Source organism: Vulpes lagopus, chromosome 1, assembly GCF_018345385.1.
Source record: "Vulpes lagopus strain Blue_001 chromosome 1, ASM1834538v1, whole genome shotgun sequence".
Taxonomy (NCBI): Eukaryota; Metazoa; Chordata; class Mammalia; order Carnivora; family Canidae; genus Vulpes; species Vulpes lagopus.
In genome coordinates this window covers 144,983,965-145,002,952 of record NC_054824.1, presented here as the reverse complement: position 1 = coordinate 145,002,952, position 18,988 = coordinate 144,983,965, and the positions used below count along the sequence as shown (strand labels likewise).

The following is an 18,988-nucleotide window of genomic DNA, read 5'->3' as shown; positions in this document are numbered from 1 at the left end:
CTGCCGGGCCTCCCCTCCCCGGCTCCCAGCCCTCCTGCTCCGCTGGTCTGTCCCCTGTCTCTGAGTGTATCAGGTTCTGCGAACTCGCGGGAAGAGGACTCAGAATTGCCCACGTAGGGGACACTGGTTATGGGCAGCGGCCAGCGGCGGTGTGCGCGCGAGTGTGACTGCGAGTGGGCAGGGCCCCATCACGAAGGCACAACCCCGCGCCCTGCGAGGCGGTACACGCGCACTCCCGGCGCGTCATCCTCTCCCCAGTTCTGAGAGTGACCTCACCGTCCCAACCTCCGCTGACTCACGGCCCCAGGGCCAGCGCAGCCTGGCCGGAAGTCGCCCTCCGCCCCGCGGCCCCCTCCCCCTTCCCCCGCCCCGGCTGCTCGGAGCCAGAGGTCGCGGCGCCCCCTGGCGGCCTTCCGGGGCCCCGCGGCTCCTCGGCACGGCCCCACTCGCGCACGCGCACAGCGCTCTCTCGGGCCGCCGTCCCCGCGTCCGCAGCGCCCTCTGCCGGTCACAGTCCGGAGACCCGCCAAGGTCCTTCCCGGAGTCCAGCCGGCCAGCAAGGCTGGGGAGACTTCAGGGCCCTTGTCTGGCTGCCGCATTCCCGCGTCCCTGCTTCCTCTGCGGCAGTCTGGCCCCCAGACCTGCATTCCCTTCACCCTAACCCTCAGCCTCGAGAGAACACCTCCCTGGGAACTTCAGAACGGAACCACCAAGGCACCGGCCTCCCAGCCTTGCTCTGTGGGCCCTCTGTCCCCAGACTGTCCAGGTCTGCTCAACTGGGCACCCTGGCACTCCAGCTCTTTCCAGACACCCTGACACTGGCCCCCTGTCCCAGTGAGCTCCTCCACCCCATAAATCCGTCCTGGGCAGCTATGAGGTGCCGACATCATTCTCTCTGCTGACATCTTGGGGACTTCTCTGACCTTCAGAAGCTCATCACTGCATAGGATCTGTTTATCCCAGGAAGCCCAGCCCAAGCCCGTTCTCCTCTCTTCCTCTCCCACAGAATCATCAAACTTGCTTGATTGCAGTTGCTCAAATGCAGCTTTATTTCAGGCTGGTTTTACTGGTTCTCCATCCTGCAGACCCATTTCCTGGGAAATCTGAGTGTAAGGGGGCCAGGTGTTCCCAGAGGAATGGAGTGGACAGGAGGGGACAGGCTGGCTGGCAAAGAGAGGGGCAGTTGAGGCACTTTGGGACTCCCCCCCGCCCTGCCGAAGGGGTTCTGATGCCCAGGGTAGGGGCCAGAGGGTCTAGTCTAGGGTGGAGCTGCCCAGGCACTGCCTGCAGACCCCCCAGGCACTGCCACCTGGACTCCAGCTCCACCCCTCACGTGGTCACTTCCTGTGATGGGAAGAGGGTGGGAGAGAGGGCAGTGCTGGGGGCAGCAGTTGTTCAAGGCCTTGCTCCTTGAGGACCAAGAGAGGGCCTGGAAGGAGGCATCCAAGGTGCCTGCCAGCGTCCCAGTAGCCTCCCCTGTTGTCCTCCTGAGGCCTTCATTGGGTGCAGAGCCCGAGCCTGGGAAAGATGTACACATTCACCCTCTGTCCTGGGCTCCTCCCTGTGTCTCTTCTCAGAGCCTGCCCTCTGGTGTTACTCCTCCTGACCCCTGATCCCATCCAAACACTAGCCCTGGCTCAGCATGTAGGAGTCCAGGGTGTGGCCAATGCTCTTGGACATCAGCGCTGAAAGGGACCCCAGAGTATCCAGCTCACCACCACCTCCTTCCTGTTGCCCCAGAGGGGAGCAGCGATTACTGCAAGGTCACACAGCCAGGGGCTGGCAGAGCTGGGCTAGGGCCCAGGGCTACTGTTGGATAGCTCCCCACCTGCATCTTCCTGGCACTCACAGGCCTGCGGGGCACACAGGAGATCTGGGGTGGCTCCCAATGACCATTCTCCTGGCAGCGGATTAGTGGCAGGTTGCGCTGCATCAACCCCTCCCGGCACCGGTAGCGAAGCACCGTGTCTACTTCATAGCGCAACCGTGGGCGGCCAAACACTCGAGCCAGGGGCAGCTCTGGTGGAGGCCCACAGGACACTGCAGGGGAGACACAGTCAAGAACTGGGAGCCTAGGGCAGCCAGGGTGGTTCAGCGGTTTAGCACCACCTTCAGCCCAGGGCCTGATCCTGGAGACCCGGCACGAGTCCTGAGTCAGGCTCCCTGCATGGAGCCTGCTTCTTCTCCCTCTACCTGTGTCTCTGCCTCTCTCTCTCTCTCTCTCTGTGTGTGTGTCTCATGAATAAATAAATAAAATCTTAAAAAAAAAAAAAAAAGAACTGGGAGCCTGGCTCTGTGGGTGACAGTTCCCAGAATCAGGAGGAGGAGGAGGGGGAGGGCCACAGTGTGATGCAAAAAAGAGCAGAGGTTCCTAGTGGGTGCACCTCATTTGTTATCTCCTCCTTGCCAGTGGCCTGGGACACATTTCTGACTCCTCCGTAGCTTTTCCCCCTCCTTTTACACACATGCGGCTTGGGTCCCCTGGCGCTCCCCTCCTCCCCCTTGCCTGGCCTCACCCAGCCCCATCTTGCAGGTGTAGGACAGGTGGTAGTTGCAGGGTACATCACTCCACTGTCCCTGATCGTGCCACACCATGACCACGCAGTTCTCTCCAGACAAGAAGTAGCTGTCAGGCTGCCCAGGGTTCCAGTTCTCATAGAGCTGGGGGGTCGGGTGGAGGGTGTAGTGAGGGGGAGGGATGGACCTGGAGGGCCTAAGAAGGAGGGTGGGAGGAGTGCTAGGAGACAGCCAGCAAGGGGGATGAGGAGTGGGGGCCCAAGGACAGTCACAGGCTTTATGGGGAGGGATAATGAGAAGAGAGAGGAACGCAAGAAAGGGAGGCCTGCCCAGGAGAAGAGGGACAGAGAACCCGCCAGAAAAAGAGGGCAAGTGATGGGTCACTGGGGGCGGAGGGCAGAAGTGCTTGGGAGAAGCGACCTGGCCAGCACGAGGGGCAGCCGGAGCCTCTCACCAGGGGGACGCCATCTGACCACAAGAAGTCGCCTTCGATTGTCCGGTCGTTAAGCCCGATCCACTGGTACTCGCGGTACCGACCTGGGGAGGAAGCGCCGGCGGACGCGGGTGTGTGCAGTGAGCCCTGCTGCCAGCAGGTGGCGCCGCTCCCCGCTGCCGGCGGCCTACGGCAGGGGGAGGGGGTCGGTCCCGCCAGACCCGGCCCGCGCTTCCCTGCTTCCCTATCCGTCGGTCCGACCTCTGCCCGCGGACGGAAGGAAGAGGTGGGGAGGAGAGATATGCCAGCGGGGCCGGGAAAGGGAAACCGAGGACAGAGTCGGGGAAGTAGATGGCGGTGGCAGAGGCTGCGAGGCGGGGAGGGGCCGCGGGTGGCGTCTGGCTGGTGCAGGTGTCGTTCCTGCCACAGCCCCCAGCCGGTGCTGCCGGAGCCCCACGCCCCTCGCGTGGCGTGCAACGGAAGGAGGGAGACGGAGATGAGAATGAATGAATGAATAAAGCAAACCAAGTAATGAGCTCCCGGGTTAATGAATTAGGGAGTTAATTAATTCACACACTCACTCGTGATTAATGACTGGTTAATGAGTGAGTGGGAGAGAGCAGGTGATGAGGTCCCCTCCAGCCCCATCCCCAGCCCACTGTTGATGAAGTCCTGTTCCTCCGGCGTGCTGATGCTGGCCAGGTGCGAGCCGTACATCCGGCACTGGGTCTCTGCTTCCTCCCAGCTCCTCCGGGTAGAGAAGTGCTTGTAGCAAGCCCCCTGGAAGGCGTCCCAGCCAGGGCTGCAGAAGCGGAGGCCTGGGGCACAGAGGGGTGGGTCACTGGGGCCGGAGGGGCCACGTCCCTCAGAAGGGACTGGGCTCCTCCTGCTGCCCCAGCAGATGCCAGAGAGCCAGCAGAGGATGGGGGGCGAGGAGGAGCACCTGGGGCCCTGGTGGGAGGAATCCTTAATGGCTTCCTCCTCTGAGTACCAGGGACCAGTGAGGGTGAGGGCTAGAGTCCTCGCCCTGGTCTCCACAATCCTCCATCCTAGGGAGGGGCTGTGCCCTCCTCTCTTGCCAGGAGAGAACTAGCCCGTATGGACTGCCTGCCAGATGCAAGGGGTATGCTGTGCACTCCTTGCACGGGGACCACTTGAGACAGGCTTGTGTGGTTCCACTTAACAGACGAGGAAATCCAGGGTAGGGCTCAGGGTAGGGTTACATGATTTGACTAAAATGGAGATTTGTTAATGACAAGGCCCAAACCAGTGCCCTCCCTCCTCGCTCCAGAGCTAGTACATGGTGGCAGGGTCCAGGCTTCAGGTCTACCCCCACCCCAGCCCTGCTCCTCAACACACTCACCAACATCACACAGGTCCCCCCCATAGCCAGGCAAACACAGGCAGCGGACCCCCTCCTCCTCCTCCAAGCATGTCCCACCATTGTGGCAGGGGCTGGGGACACAGTCACCTGAGGGGGGAGAGAAATGAGGTGGGGGGAGCAGGGGAGCACAGCTCTGCATCCTGAGCCCCCCAGAGAGGGTTCAGAGAGCCCACAGCCCCAATCTCCTTGTCTTGGGAGCTATCACAGTACCTTGAAAGTCAGCCCAGCCCTAAGTTCTGGGGTTTTCTCCCACACGGACCACCACCCCCATAACCTCTCACTTCAGCATTGACTCAACCCTGTACTGGCCATTGCCCTGCCCACCAGTGTGGACGCTATGGAATGGGCTGGGGAAAGTGGACAGGAAGGCCCTCAGGACCCAACCCCACAAAAGGGAAAGATACTGAGCTGTCAATCATGAGACCTGGACTCTTATCTGGTTCCTGGCTCTGCTGAGTGACACTGGGCAGGTCACTTTACCTCTCTGAGCTTGGAGGTCAGTCCCCACCCCCTTGTGTTTGTACCAGGTTTCTGCACAGTTCTGTACAGTTTAGGTGGCCCGAGTGCTACCTGAGAAGAGGACCATCACCACAGCAACACAGGTGTGGCCTGACCTTTACTGCTCTGGGACCTGATGGGGGGGGGGGGGGGGAGCTAGCTATTCCTCCTGCCCTCTACCAGATAGAGTCAACCTCAGAAGCTGATAGTGAGCAATCAATGTATTTGCCTAACTCCATACCCTAATCATCAAACCCCACCCCCAGGAATGAAGCTGGAGGCTCCCACTGCCCTGCTGGCTCCATGCACTCTCAACATCACGCAGCCTCCTGCCTCCCCTTATCTCCCAGACTCTCTCTCCTCCCCAGACTCCCCTCCACTTTGGGCTTTCTGCACATTCCCCAGCCTAGAATCCCCTCCAATCCATCTCTTTTCCTTTTTCTGGCCCTCTCTCCCTGGAAAGTCTTCTTAGACTAACACACTACACTGAAGGCCTGCCATCTGTCCTCTGGCTGGGTCACCTGCCTTCTCCTCTGGACTTGCTCCCTCTGGATCCCAGGATCCCATCCTCCTAGGTGGCTGCCCTTAGACCAGGCCTGGGTGCTGGATAGGCAGCTTTCACTCCTTCTGGTCCAGGAAGAGGAGGATGGCCCCACAGACTGACAGTGCAGGGCCAGGCTCTCAGCTTGGGAGGGGAAACATTCCTGAGCAGGGCTCTTCACACCCTGCCATACCCTGGCAACCAAAGGCAAGGCCCACTGTGCTTCCCTCTGCCTGGTGGGGATGAGAGCAGAGGTAGGGGGAGGAGAAGCTGGAGGTGATTCCAAGATTTTTGCTGGGATGACCTAGCTGTTTTGGGTGAAATGAATCAGCTGTTCCAGCACACACACACCCATCATCTCCCCTCCTGCCAACAGTTTCTTCCAAGCTGGTAGCACTAGCTCCCTGGGCAAAGGGGGAGGGGAGGTGTTTTATGTAACCCACTAAGCACCAGGACCCACAGAGGGTAGGAAGAGGGTAGGAAGCCCATTCCATTCCTCACACTTCCCTGGGGGGCAGAGACTTCCAAACTTGGTCCTGCACCCAGGCCACTAGGTCCCTCCTTGGGCTGTGGGTGGCAGCACCTGAGCCAGGACAACAGACTGGAAGTGAAGGCACTCCTCCTGAGACTTTCTGCTCTTCCTTCTTCCCCCTCTGGAGGCCAATGACTTCTACAACCAGAAAGTTCTTCCCTCCTGGTGCAGTAGCAGACCAGAGGACGTCCCTCAGCCTCCAGGTGGGGTAACTAAGGTACCGCAGAGACTTCCCTTGATGCTTCTCTTCCCACCAAACCCCCTCCCAACCCACAGGGCACTGAACTCCAAGGCCAGTGGGGCAGAGAGCCAATGGTTGGAATGGGCAAGCCTGCTGTGATTCATGGGCCCCTACCCCACCCTGGACCATCTAGCAAGGGTGGTCCTGGGGCTGACAGGACCCCAGCCTTCTCCAGGGCTCTCCACGGGGAAGCTCAACCTTCCCTGAGTAGGCAGGGCTTCTCTGAGACCCCAGAACCTAACTCTCCACTGCTCCCCCTCTATATTTCCTCTCCATCCTCGCCTCCCGCTTTGTGTATTCTGTAGCATTAGGGACTTTGAGATCCTTTAGGTTCAGAGAGGGTGAGACCATTCTTCCTAGGGGTGAGATGGTTGTTAGTGCAGGAGTCAGTGGAGTAGGGGATGGCTTTGGGCAGTGGGATAAAACTTAGATCCCATCCCCCTGCTGAGTTGTGGTGGGGGAGGCTGGGGCACCTGGATGCCAGGCATGGGCTTCTATGCTCAGATAGACTTTCTCCGTCACTAGTCTGTATATGGCTCTAGATGGGAGCCACTGAGATGGATCAGAAATGAATACAAATGCGCACTCTCTCTCTCTGGCTGAGGTTTCTCCCCATCAGGGGTGCGGGACTACAACTCCCAGCAGTCCCTGGGCTGATGGACAATGACTTCTCTGATGGTCAGATTTGGGCTCTTGGCAGTGAGGAGGAAGACAGAGGACAGCCTGAGAGGGGAGGCTGAGGACCAGTGAGTGCTGTTAGATGGAGGACAGGAAAGGGCACTGGCTGAGGATGAAGAGGAGGCAGAGAGGCTTGGAGAGATGGGAGAGAGGAGAGGAGAGGCAGGGCCAAAGGGAAGCATCAGAGAGCTGCCCACGACACAAATCCAAGGAATGAAAAGGGCAGGCAGCTGGGGGTGGAGACAGAGGGGGCCAGAGTTTTGGTTATAAAGTGGTTTAATAGAGATTTATTTCCAAGGCTTGTTTTCCATGAAACAGTCGAAAAAATACTTCACAGAAGTAGTCGCTTAAGGCTCTGTGGGGATAAGGGCTCTCCTGGACCCCAGAGGCTAAGGGGCAGGGACAGAATCCTAGGCTTCCCTGATATCAGTGGGAGGGCTGAGGGGGATGGCACACAGGAGGGGGAGGGGGCAGGTGGAGGGGAAGGGGCAGCAAGAGCGGAGGCCTGGGCCTTGGAGAATACAATAGGAACCCAGGACACCTAAGGTACATGAGGATGGGGGGTGGCCTGTGGGGCCGCTGAGTCACGGGTGGAGAGCCAAGAGCAGGAAAAGGTCCCAGGTGGTTAGTGGTGGGGCTGGAGTCAACGGTGGGGCCATGGAGTTGGGGGTCATGAAGTGAGAAATCAGAGAGCTGGGATGGAAGTCACAAGTGCAGCATCCAAGACTGGACACCCAGGTAAAGGTGTGTAGGAGAATGAAGGCAAAGGACAGGAGAGGCTGGGGCAATGAGGGTAAAGGACCAGAGATCATGTGACCCAGAGCTTCAGGGGGAGAAAGGGAAGGAGGAGAAAGAGGAAAGTCGAGCCTTGGGCAAAGTTACCTGATGAGGGGGCCACGGCCACTCCACCTTGGCTGGCGCTGTCAGTGGGCAGCACTGGCTGAACCCGCACTGAGGTCCCTGCTGGGACAGTTCTTCCAGAATTCTCTTCAGAGGGGGCCTCCGATTCCCTGGCACTCTCAGGGGCCCGTGTGGCTGGAAGCAGGGCGGGGCTATCCTCAGAGCTCCCTGTCTCCTCACTCTCTCCTCGAGGGACCCCAGTCAGCTCAGGACCACCAGCCTCCTCCCCCACCTCTCTCTCCCCAGCCGTAGCTGAAGGTGGTGGGGATGCCAGCTGCCCATTCCTGGGAGTGGATAGAGTCTCAGTGGGTGGCCCAAGGACCCTTGGAGGCCTGGGAGCCTCTGGCTCTCCGTCGGAAGGTGGTGATGGCCTAGGCTGTAGGACTGCACTCGCTGGTGGTGGAGAGGCAGGGAAGAGTAATTCCTCTAGGGCTGGCTCAGTGGGCAGAGGGGTCTGTGGGTCTGGGCTGCTGGGCTCGCTGGACCAGGCCCATAGGGCCTCATCTTCCACCTCCTCCTCCTCTTTCTCTTCTTCATCCGTATATTTCTCTTCTTCCTCCAAAGCCTTGTCTTCCTCTTCGGAGGACCCCAGGGGAGGCACAATGGATTGCGTTTCGAATTCTAGACAAAGCACAGATGGTTCAGCACCAGGGACAGCACCAGCCCCCAACCGGGAAGACTGAAGAGGAGGGAGGAAGGGGCTGTGGAGGGTGAGGTGGGGGAGCCTGCCCCTGGGACAGGCTGTCTGCTCCCCACAGGAAGACCTCCAACTTGAACAGCAATATTGAGGCTACCTGGTGAAAGCTCTGTGAGCTGTCATTAGCCCAGGAAAAAAACCCAGTTGTTGTATCTCACTCACTCTTGTAGGCTTAAAATTCTAAAGTCTATTTTGGGTAGGTAAGGGGGAGGAGGACACAAAGGAGGGAGCACCCTCCTTCCAAGACCCAGAGAGTTGGGAGTGGAATGTGCTGCAAAGGCAAGGGTTGGGAAAGTCCTGGAGAGATGCCCTGCATCACCAAGATGCTGAGAAGGGACAGGACGAGTCATGCCAGCCATAAGCCCAGCATCAACCTGGACACCTTCACCCCCAACTCCTCTTGACAGGGGCTCCAGTTACCGAGGAGGGTCTTGGGGGCCTCTGCGGGGTCTTCTGGAGTGGAGCTTCTACCACCTCCGTCCTCCACGATGGGGATGGAGTAGATGGCTCCCCGGGACTCGCTCTCCACAGCTTCCTGAGGCAGCCGCAGCTCCTCCAGGGTCTCTGTCACTGTGACAATGGCCTCCAGCCCATCAGAGGCTGGGTCAGACGCTGGGTCAGAGGCCTCAGGCATGGCGGAGGGCTGGGCAGAGTCTGTGTCAGGAGGGAAGTGTCAATGGGAGGTTAGGCAGGTGGCGCTGCCCTCCAGCCTCAGCCATGGGAGAGACCCACAGTCTCTGGACTAGACTCAAAGACCATGAGACTCTCTCAATTCTCACTCATCTTCCCTGTGAAGGACTCACAGGACCCAGGGAGCACTGTGGGAGTTCATCATGTGTCCCTCAAGCATTAATCACAGGCCCACTATGTGTCATGCCAAGCATTCTTCTGGGCACTGAGGACACCATGGAGGAAAAACAGCAAGCCTCCTGTCCTAAGGGAGTTTAGAGCCTAACTATAGGTAATAAACCAGTAAACATATATTATGTTACTATATAAAGAACAATTGGGGGATCCCTGGGTGGCGCAGCGGTTTGGCGCCTGCCTTTGGCCCGGGGCGCGATCCTGGAGACCCAGGATCGAATCCCACATCGGGCTCCCGGTGCATGGAGCCTGCTTCTCCCTCTGCCTGTGTCTCTGCCTCTCTCTCTCTCTCTCTCTCTCTCTGACTATCATAAATAAATAAAAATTAAAAAAAAAAAAGAACAATTGGGCAGACTAAGGAGATAGAATGGTGGGAAGTACTACTTTAGATGGAGTGGTCAGGAAAGGCTCAGGAGAGAGACAGTCCCTTGAGTAAGGGGATAGAGACAAGAAGGATGGACAGGTGGCCCATTACCCAGGAGGGCTAGAGGGTGGAGCACAGGAAGGACATTCGGCAGCCACCAGCTGAGGGTGTCAGCACTGGGGCCGGAGAGCAAAGGAAGGGGCTGCTTCATCCTTCCAGGAGCTGCTCCCTCCAAACAACTGGAGCTTTAGGATGGATTACCTTGTCTTTGAAGAGGAGAACCAAGATCAGAAAGCCAATGAAGCAACAGTGAAATTGGGCTAAGAAAAGCCCTGAGGGCTGTCTGTGCTCAGCCAGACATGACAGCACAGAACGTCCTGCCCCCTCACCTGCTCTGGTGAGCCTCGCTCCTGCCAGACTAGCAAACTTGTGCCCTTGCCTGCCTGTCCCTGTTCCCAACCAGTCATCCTTCCTCCCCCTCCATTCAGCTCCTCCTTCCATGTCTCCCTGGAACAGTGCTCAGCACAAAATCATAAGCAACGCATAAGACATATTCACTACAATTATGATCGTCATCATCAACCCTCTTGCACTGGCTTTTCCAGATGGATCTTCCTTCCTAGGGGCTTCACTTCCCCACCACTCCCTCGCCCTGGGCTAAGGATGTTTGGAGATCTGCCCCAATAGAAGTAATGCTTTTCTCTCAGTCTCTTTTCAAGCTTATTGTTTTTTGGATTGGGGGCTCCCATGGCAAAAGCAGTGTCTTTCCCCTTCAGACCAGGAGCTCCCCAAAGGTCGAGGCTGTGTAGTCTCCTTTCATTTCTGCCTCAACCCTTGTACCAGTACTGCAGACTCACGATTGAGGTGAGGACCCAGAAACCCCCTGACACTGCCTCCCTGACTGTCAGTCCCCCTAGGTCTGGGCCCTGTGTCTCTGGGGGTCCCAGGCACTGCATTCCTATAAGCCCCCAATAGAAGATGTGGTCAGATAAACCATCTCTACACCCAGTGTCCTTGAGGACCTGCTCCCTGGGGGGGGGAATTGTGTCTGTCCATCAATACTTGGTGGTTAAAAATCTGACACCTCAAGCTGAAGGTTCTGAACACCCCCCCCCCCAGGGCTCTTGAAGGCATTATGTTAACTGGAGCAGATCATTCATTGCATTCTGAGAATGTCTATCATCCCTGCTCTACTCATGAGCAGACCAGCAATGGAAACCTCTCCGATCACCCAATATGGAGTGACATGGGAGAGGCGAGTCATGGATTGGAGAGAAGGTAGGGGAGGGGATGCAGAGATGCAGGTGCTCCCTGAGGCTACACAGCACAAGACAGAGGGCAGAACCAGAGTAAGAACCCTAGGTGCCAAGCTGAGCTGGGGGGAGGGGGGAAACTTCAGAGCTCAAGTCTGTCTCTGACTAAAGGAGGGTGGTCTCGGCCTCTGCAGGAAGGCCGGCTCACCTCGGAAGCAGTACACGTTGAAGCGGCTGTGCTTGTTGGGAAAGCCGGTCTGGTTGGGGAAGAGGAAGAGCGTCTTGACACCAGGCAGGCCCCCACCGCAGCGCTGGCTGGGTGTGACAATGGGATAGCGCACACTGCCATCGGCCAGCCAGCCTGGGCTGCAGCGGTCCAGGCCCCCGTCCCAGGCTGCATAGAGCTGGCCCGTGGTGGCAATCTCTGCACCCCGTTCCCGGCAGTAAGCCCGTGCCTCCTCCAACGTCAGCTTGTCTGGGGGGGCACCCAGGAACAGCTCTCCTGGTAGAGAGGAAGAGGAGGCCGGGTGACCAGGAAGTCAGGAGCCCCATCCACCCTGGGCTCCCGTAGAGACCCTAGGCTGGCTTCTCTGGGCCTTGGTCTCTGCATCTGTGACATGGAGTCAACTACCCTATTTCAGGGTCAAAGCTCAGGTAAAACCTCAGGATAGATGTTATTACTCAGAGGGGCCTGGCTCAACTTTCTCAGACTGCAAAGAAGCACAGTACAGCCCAGAGATGCTACGAAGTAGAGAGATGCACAGCAGGTGGCAGCAGAGTCAAACTCAAAGTCGGTCTCCCACCACTTGTCGGAGGCTTTGGCCATGAACCTGCTTCCATGACAGTATCTGGAAGGTGGGACACGGGTTGTTCCTTTGGATGCCCCCTTGGATGCCTGCTTGAACACATGAGGTCCAGCAGAGGCCCCAGGAGGACCTCTGGACAGCACCGGAGAAGGGGCTCTGAGAACCCCTCACCCCCAATCACCATTTAGGTCTTCAGCATAGCAGTAGACATCATAGAGGTCATCTGGGTCCACCACTCCATAGTTCCGGACCCCAGGGAAACCATCCATGTCTCCGTAACAGGCCTCTCGTGGTGTCTGGATGGGATACCTGGGAGCGAGTACAGATGCCTCCATCAGGGAGCTATCCAGGGATGCCCCTCCTGAACCGCACTGCCTTTCCATGCAGCCAATTGTTTTCTTCTGCAGAGACACCCCCAGGGGCAGGGGGTCCTGGATGGCTGATCTGGCAGAACCAGGGCCCACTGCCACTTCCAGACACAACTAGAAGCTCCTGGTCCACAGGATCCCCCGTCCCAACCCTGCTCACCTCACGGTCTGGTCAGATAGCCAGCCAGCATCACACTGTTCATAGCCCCCAAGGTAGGCGGCATAGAGCTGCTCCGGGGTGGCAATGCGGGCTCCAATGCGGGCACAGGCCTCCTGGGCCCCAGCGAAAGAGAAAGCATAGCGGGCAGCGCCTTCCCGGTAGAGAAAGACGACTCCTGAGGGGCAGAGAGGAGCCCTGAGGCATGATCACCCCACCCTGACCTCCTCTCACCCTCCTTGGCACTCCCCTGTACACGAGGGTAAAGTTCACATTGTGCTCTCTCTACCGCTGAGGGCCCTGCCCCAGGCTGTGCACAGGAGTCTGTCCACTCCTGGTAGAGTGACATGGGAGAGGCGAGTCATGGATTGGAGAGACTCCACCCGGTGGAGTTAACTCCACCGTTAACTCCACCCCAAGAGAGAAAGGAGGTAACATAGGTCTGTCTACCCACTCCTTTTCTAGCTCACTGGGTGCCTTCCAGAGCATTTGCTCCCCCCTCACACTGTGGGCTCCCACCCTGGGGGATCCTGCCTGGGTCCTGCCCCTCACCTTTGACCTTGACCTCCACGGCATCGCTGCTGTCATCTATGCCGTGCTGGACCTCGCAGCGGTAGATGCCGGAGTCGTTGGGCCGAAGCTCACTCAGCACCAGGGACACGTCGGTGAGTGATGCCGGGTAGGCAGGCAGTGCCACACGGAAACGGTAGGCCTCGCTTACCTTGACGCGCAGCCCCCGAGCCACCAGTACTTCGGCCTCACGGCCCCCGGACAGGAAGGTCCACTTGACCCGCGGGGAGCCCAGCACGGCCCGGTGGCCCGGCAGCGGCCGTAGGTAGTGAACGTGGCAAGGGATGGTGAGGGCGCCGCCCAGCACGCCCTGCAGTGGTGCGTCACCCGCGATGCGCACGTGGAAGGCCCGGTCCTCTGTGGGTGGGTGGGCAGGCCGGTGGCTAGAACTTGGCACCTGGTCCACAGGGTCCCACCCGGTCTCCAAGCTCGCCCCAGGATCCCAGCCACCACTGCCCCCAGGGCCCCACATGCCTGCCTCTAGGACCCCAGGCCCATCCCACTCCCTCTCCAGATCTGTCCCCAAATATGGGAGCAATCCCACATGGAGTGCCAGCCCTGTGGACAGTGGCCTGGTAGGTACCATCCCAGGACCCCCTGGAGGCCACTCCAGATCTAAGCTGGCCCCAGCCCTGGCCTTAAAGTTTCCCCTCAGTTTCCCTCAGACTCACCTTCGGGATTTCTCCCCACTCTACCCCTGTTCTGTCTTCCAGCCCCCTTCATTGGTCCCATGCCCTAGGGGTTGGCAGTCCTACCACCAATTTTGCCTGCCCTACCCAGAGTCAGCAGCTTATCCCTTATTTCCAAGCATCTCAGACCAGATCATTCCCCACAGTGCCCTCTATCCTATCTCTCCCTGGGTCCTCCAAGGCCACCCTCTTCCACAGAGGAGATGCAGAAGACAGAGACAGTGATGCGGAGTGTGGTTGCTTACCTGAGCTGTCCCTTTCCAGGGCATCAGCTAAGCCCACAGGGCCCCGGGCCAGGGCCAGGGCTGCCAGCAGGGGCAGGAACAGGGGGGCCATGCTCGGGCTGGTGGAGGGACTTGAGGAGGAAAGCTGGGGTTAGACTTTAGGATGGACTTCCCCCGGCTCCTGACCACATCCATGTGGACTCACACATATGGTGGCCCAAGAAGCCCACTGTCCCAACCTCACCGTTAACTCCCTTGTTTTTGATTCTGTCTCCCCACCAGAGGACTCTTCCTTGGAACCAAGACCTGGGTTCTAGTCAACTTCCTGTGTGACTTAAGGCTAATTCATTAACCTCTGTAGGCCTTTGTTTCCTGACTTGTAGGACAGCACCTGGGTGGTGATGAGGCTCCGGGTTCTAGAATGCCTTTTATCCTATAAGCACTGCACAGATGCACAGAACCAGGCACACCGTAGGAGCTCAATAAATGCTTATAGCATGAGTGGTGGGTGCTATCATACTTCATTCCCTCTGGTCTTCACAGTGCCAGACTCCTTCCTTGAACCCAGAGCCCCAGAACCCTGCCAACTTTTCCTTTCTGCCCCTTCCTCCCTGAGTACCATACCCACCCAGCCTCTTCCAGGAGGGCCTCCTAGACTGAACCTGGGTGATGGACACCTTCTCTCTAGCTATACCCCTCCTTGACCCTCCCCCCACCCCACCAGTACTTATAAGGAAACTCTTCTCTTTACCCTTAGCATCCTCCACTCCCCCCCCCCCCTTTGGCTGCCTTCTCACTTCTTCTTCCCAGCCTTCCTTTCTGCCTGGCACGGGCTTTCCCACCGGATCTCCTGGCTCAGAAACCAGCTGGGACAAAGCCTCTGTCTCTGCCAGTCTGGCCTCCATCCAGCCTCTCCCTTCCCCCACCACAGCCCTAGGCTGGGGGGTGGTCTAAGGGAGGGGGAGACTAAATGGGAGGGGTCATCTCCCTCTTGCCCTTGGCTCTCAAACACCCTGAGAACCCAGAATAGTCCTCTGAAGATCTCAAAGCACTTACACTTTCATAATGGAGGGATGGGGGTGTTGGGGGGTGACACTGAGAAAAGGGACCCAGAGAAGGATAGGGCTGACCCTGGTTCCCAGCAAAGCCAAGTCAGGTACCAGGCCAATGTGCCTGCGGGAGGGAAGGCTTCAGAGCTAGTGTCCAACAACATCTGTAAGGGCTAGTAGAAAAGCACAGAGACCCAGGTCTGCCATGGCATAGGCCAATGATGCAGCAGGAGGGATGCAGGTTAGACTAGAGGCAGGACTTCCTAGAGGCTCATTCCCACTCCAGGCCCATGGTTCAACCTCCATCTTCTTTGTCCTCTTAGGCTCTTCCTTCATGCATGTGTTCCCCTTTCTGAGCCTGAACTGCTGGGAAACTTCTCTCTTCTCCCAAATCCTCCCAGGGATCTGAGATCCTCCTTGGAATGCCTCCCCACCTACAACACCTCCATCCCTCCCGCTATGGCTGGGCTTCATTTCCTCAGGGTCCTCCTCAGACTTGGAGAACGAGTGACAGGAGCCAGATGTCCAGGGTGTCTTTTGTTGGGGCCAGATCAGAGGGTGCTGAGACCAGCTCTGGGTATAGGGGCACTTGGGAGGACTGCCTTCTGGGGTAGAAGGAGGGACCATTTGGTTTAAGAAGCCGGTGCCAGCTGGGTACTGGGCAGACTGTTTGCCTTGCATCTGAGCTGTGCCAGGTCCTGGGCCAGGCCCCTTTCTGGCGCCCTCCCTCCCCTCTCTTTAGGCTGGAGCTGGAGCTGCTCATAGACCTGGGTCCCAGCTCTCTGACAGACGGCCCAGAAACCCATATATTTGGAGCCACTCTGGGACCAGCACCCTGGCCTGCCCTTTTACCTCTGTTTTGAAGGTGAGGGAAGGAAGGGAGAAAGTCTGAGGCTGATGAAGGCCTGGTACCCTGAAATATGGGAGCCATCCCACTTCCAGGAATGGGAGTCACTAACCAGAGGGGCCAAGAGGGCACCTGGATTACATGGTTCTCATGATCAGAGACATTTGCATTGTCCCCACCCCATTGCTTGGGCCTCAGCCCCATCCTGGTACAGCCAAGTGTCCTGAGAACACTACTGCATCCTCTCCTCTGCCACCAGTGTCAGACCTGGGGTGGGGAAGGGGAAAACAGACCTTGGCCTTCACCCCTCTGCTGTCCTCCAGAGCAGGATACCCTCTCCGTCCCTAACCTGGAGAGTTTCGGCATCGACAGGCTTCCTGTCCCTTCCCTGATCCACACCATCCCTCTCTCCAGCTCATCCTTTCCTGCTCCAGCTCCAGGATTTCTGCCCTTGCCTTGAGCTTCCCAAGCTGTTCAGGAAACTTCTCTCTTGATATGTTATTCCTGTCTGATCACGGAGCCCATCTTCCTCACAGGCTTTGTAGACCCAATCCACAGAGGATTAAGATCAGGACCAGGGTGTGTGTGTGTGTGTGTGTGTGTGTCCATGCATATGCGTACACACATCCAAAACCTACCATCACCATGCTAAATGCCCCCCCTTCCCTGCTGGCTGTGCAGGGTCTGCCCTGTAGGAACCAGGCTCCTGTAGCTAGCAGGGTCAGCAGGAGGGAAGCTCTTATGGTCCCCTTAGTGGCCGTGCAAGCAGCACCCTGACCTTACACGACAGCAGCCAGGCGTTAGCAGAGCTTGTGGGACCAGCTAAAGACATTGCATAAATAGTCCTATTTATTGGACGCACAACTAGTAATACTATTAGCGACATCACAACTGAGCTACTGCAGCTCCTCTTAGTTCAGAATCTGAAAGGTGGATGATGCCAAGTTAGCCATGAAAACACAGGTGCTGGTAATGCTGTGGGGCCAGGGTGAGTGGGGGTGGGTGGTCCATGGGTAACAGTGTCCCTTGATCTTACTGCTCTTATCCGGAATAGAAGTCATGCAGATATTAACGGTGCTAACAAAACTGATGGCAAATCTCTTGGTCCTGTTGGAAGCATGTGGGCAGAGCTATTCCCATAGGAGGGTGAGGGGAAAGGACCTGGGGGTGGGGGGTCTCCAGCCCCCTGGCAGTGCTAGAGAGGAAAGCAGGAGAGTAACTGGAGCTCTGGTGACTGACCATCCACCTGAGTTATCCAGGCTTCACATGGATAACCTTAACTTTGAGAAAAATATGGTCTATGCATCACACTGAAGAGAAACCTGAGGTTCAGGGAGGTCAACTAACTTGCCCAAGGTCACACAGCAAGTAAGTGGCAGAGTTGGGACTCCAGCACCAGTCCGCGCCCCGACCACCCGCTCCGCTGTCGGCTGTCCCGGGGCTCCGCGGAGGGGCCTCCAATGAGGGGCTGCTTCCTGCTCCTCCCGCCGCCCGCCTGCCCCGCACAAGGTCGGAAGCCTGAGCCGGGGGCTGGCGCCCGAGGGCGCAGCAAGGAGGCCGCAGGGACGGGGGGCGTTCCTATCATCTGTGGACTCGGGGGGCGCGGGAGGGGCCGCACGCAGCGGAGGGGCGCCTGGGGGCTGTCAGGGTCAGCAGGTGGCCTGCGCCCGAGCCCCGGGAGGCCAGAGCTGCGGGGCCCGGACCACGGGCGGCTGGCGGCGCCCCCGGCTCCCTGCCTCTCGGGTCCCGGTGGTCCGGCTGCGCTCGTGCTCACCTACCTGCAGGCGGCCGGGGCTGCGAGGGTGCTGCACCGCCAAGTTTGCAGCCTCCTCCGGGCTCTCCTCCGGGCTCTCCTCCGGGTCCACGCTCCGTCCTGCGGCTGCGGCCGACTGCGGCGAGGACTGCGCGGGCGCAGGGAGGGCCGGGCCCGCAGGACGTTCGGAAGAGGGCGCCGGGCCGCCGGGCGTCGCACAAAACCCCCTTTCTCCACTCCCCCGCTCGTCCCCGCCCCGCGCCTCCCCGGGGCCGCCCCCGCCCCCTGTCCAGGGACGCAGGGGGCTCGGGAAGGTCACGCTACCGCTGCCTCCTCTGCGTCGGTTCCTAGAGGCAGCAGAGAGAGCAAGGACGTGCGAAGTAGGACATGGTTCTGGAGAGAAGCCGGGGACTTGGAGTAGGGGGAGGGCTGGAGGGGCGGGAGCGAGCGCTCGCGGAGCTGGAGGATGCTGCTGCAACTGGACGGATGGAAGTTAGACAGCCAGAGGGACTTCCCGTGGGGCCAGGGGCGAGGAGGAGGGCCTGGGAATTGGACAATAGGGACAGGATGCCAGAAGCATGAGAGTGGGGGAGGGAAGCTCTTTTTTGGAGGCAGAATGAGGGGCAAAGGACCACAACCACGTCCCTGTTGGAAGCCCTGATTGGGTTTTGTCTCTGATGGTGCTCCTGCTCCCTGCCAGAGGAGGAGCTGACTTTGCAGCTGGACAGATGGAGGTTAGACAGCAGATTCAGGGGTTAAGAAAAGCAAGTCAGGGACTCTCTGGATGCCGTGTGGGGGAGGAGCGGCACTGTGAATGGACACACTGGTCACAAAAACCAATGTGCAAAACACAGGCGTTGCTGGGAGCTCAGAGGGCCCACTGACCAGGGTTGTTGCTGATGAATGTGCAGCCTGGTGCCAGGGGGTGGGCCTTGAGTGCTGCCTAGCACTGGGGGACTCCTCAGAATACCAATGACACCCCCCTCTTCAGCTCAACGGCCTTCCCTTCCCTCTGCTTTCCCAGGCTCTCTCTGCCCCTCCCTCTTCTCACTCCCCCTGTCCCTCCTGGGACTTGAAGCAGAGCCCCTGGCACTGACTGTGGGCAGGACAGCTAGATGCTTGAATTCTCTCCCCGGATACCTATGGTGGTACCAAGGATAGCTTGTTGGGGAATTTGATCTCCATAATCTCCAGCAGCACCCCGAAAATATCCCAAGTCATGCGGGGTGCCTGCAGTGCAAATCAACCTCAGGATCGGTCCCTGTCCTTCCATTTAGATGGCACCCAAGTCCCTCCCTCCTGTATGGGACTCTGGACTGCCCTCTGCTGATGCCCTGTCCCAGTCTTACCACTGTCTGGATTCTACTTCAAATGCTGTGGACTGGCTTCCAAAGCGCTTTTCAGAAGCTCACAATAAACTCCTCCCTAAATCCTCAAGGACCTAGGGTAGAGCTCTGGCCAATCCTTGGACACCCATGTACTGTAGAGACAGGACAGGAAGTCCTGGGGGTGGTGGGTGGTAGGGTCTTTTAGTAAAAGAAATGACCCAGGCAGGGAGGTGAGCCTAAAGAGGACAGAACAAGGTGCCTGGCAGAGTCTGGGGAAGGAGAGACCTCTGTTTAT

The 18,988-nt window shown here is 58.5% G+C and overlaps 1 protein-coding gene across 2 annotated transcripts; it reads right to left on the bottom strand.

Moving 5' to 3' along the window:
* Window positions 1-1,025: 1,025 nt before the first annotated feature.
* On the bottom strand, window positions 1,026-17,832 carry BCAN (brevican). Of its 2 annotated transcripts, none has more exons than XM_041768159.1 (14): window positions 17,391-17,832; window positions 13,738-13,847; window positions 12,786-13,160; window positions 12,237-12,411; window positions 11,890-12,017; window positions 11,111-11,404; window positions 8,842-9,075; window positions 7,707-8,345; window positions 4,314-4,421; window positions 3,610-3,768; window positions 2,972-3,054; window positions 2,517-2,661; window positions 1,829-2,040; window positions 1,026-1,518 (listed from the first exon to the last, which is right to left on the bottom strand). In XM_041768159.1, exons 2-14 carry the CDS (start codon window positions 13,826-13,828, stop codon window positions 1,396-1,398), a joined length of 2,766 nt encoding a protein of 921 aa, XP_041624093.1. In that variant the 5' UTR covers window positions 13,829-13,847; window positions 17,391-17,832; the 3' UTR covers window positions 1,026-1,395. The 2 variants fall into 2 exon arrangements, with proteins under 2 accessions (XP_041624093.1, XP_041624180.1); XM_041768246.1 differs by having other exon boundaries at window positions 1,850-2,040; window positions 17,391-17,831.
* Window positions 17,833-18,988: the final 1,156 nt, after the last annotated feature.

Bases quoted from the DNA above. Each gene is read 5' to 3' on its own strand.
- BCAN (XM_041768159.1), bottom strand. From the start codon at position 13,828: ATGGCCCCCCTGTTCCTGCCCCTGCTGGCAGCCCTGGCCCTGGCCCGG. The intron at 12,018-12,236 runs GTGAGCAGGGTT...ACTCGCTCCCAG, and splicing joins CTATCTGACCAGACCGTGAG to GTATCCCATCCAGACACCAC. The intron at 3,055-3,609 runs GTGGGCTGGGGA...CTTCCTCCCCAG, and splicing joins GGAACAGGACTTCATCAACA to GTCGGTACCGCGAGTACCAG.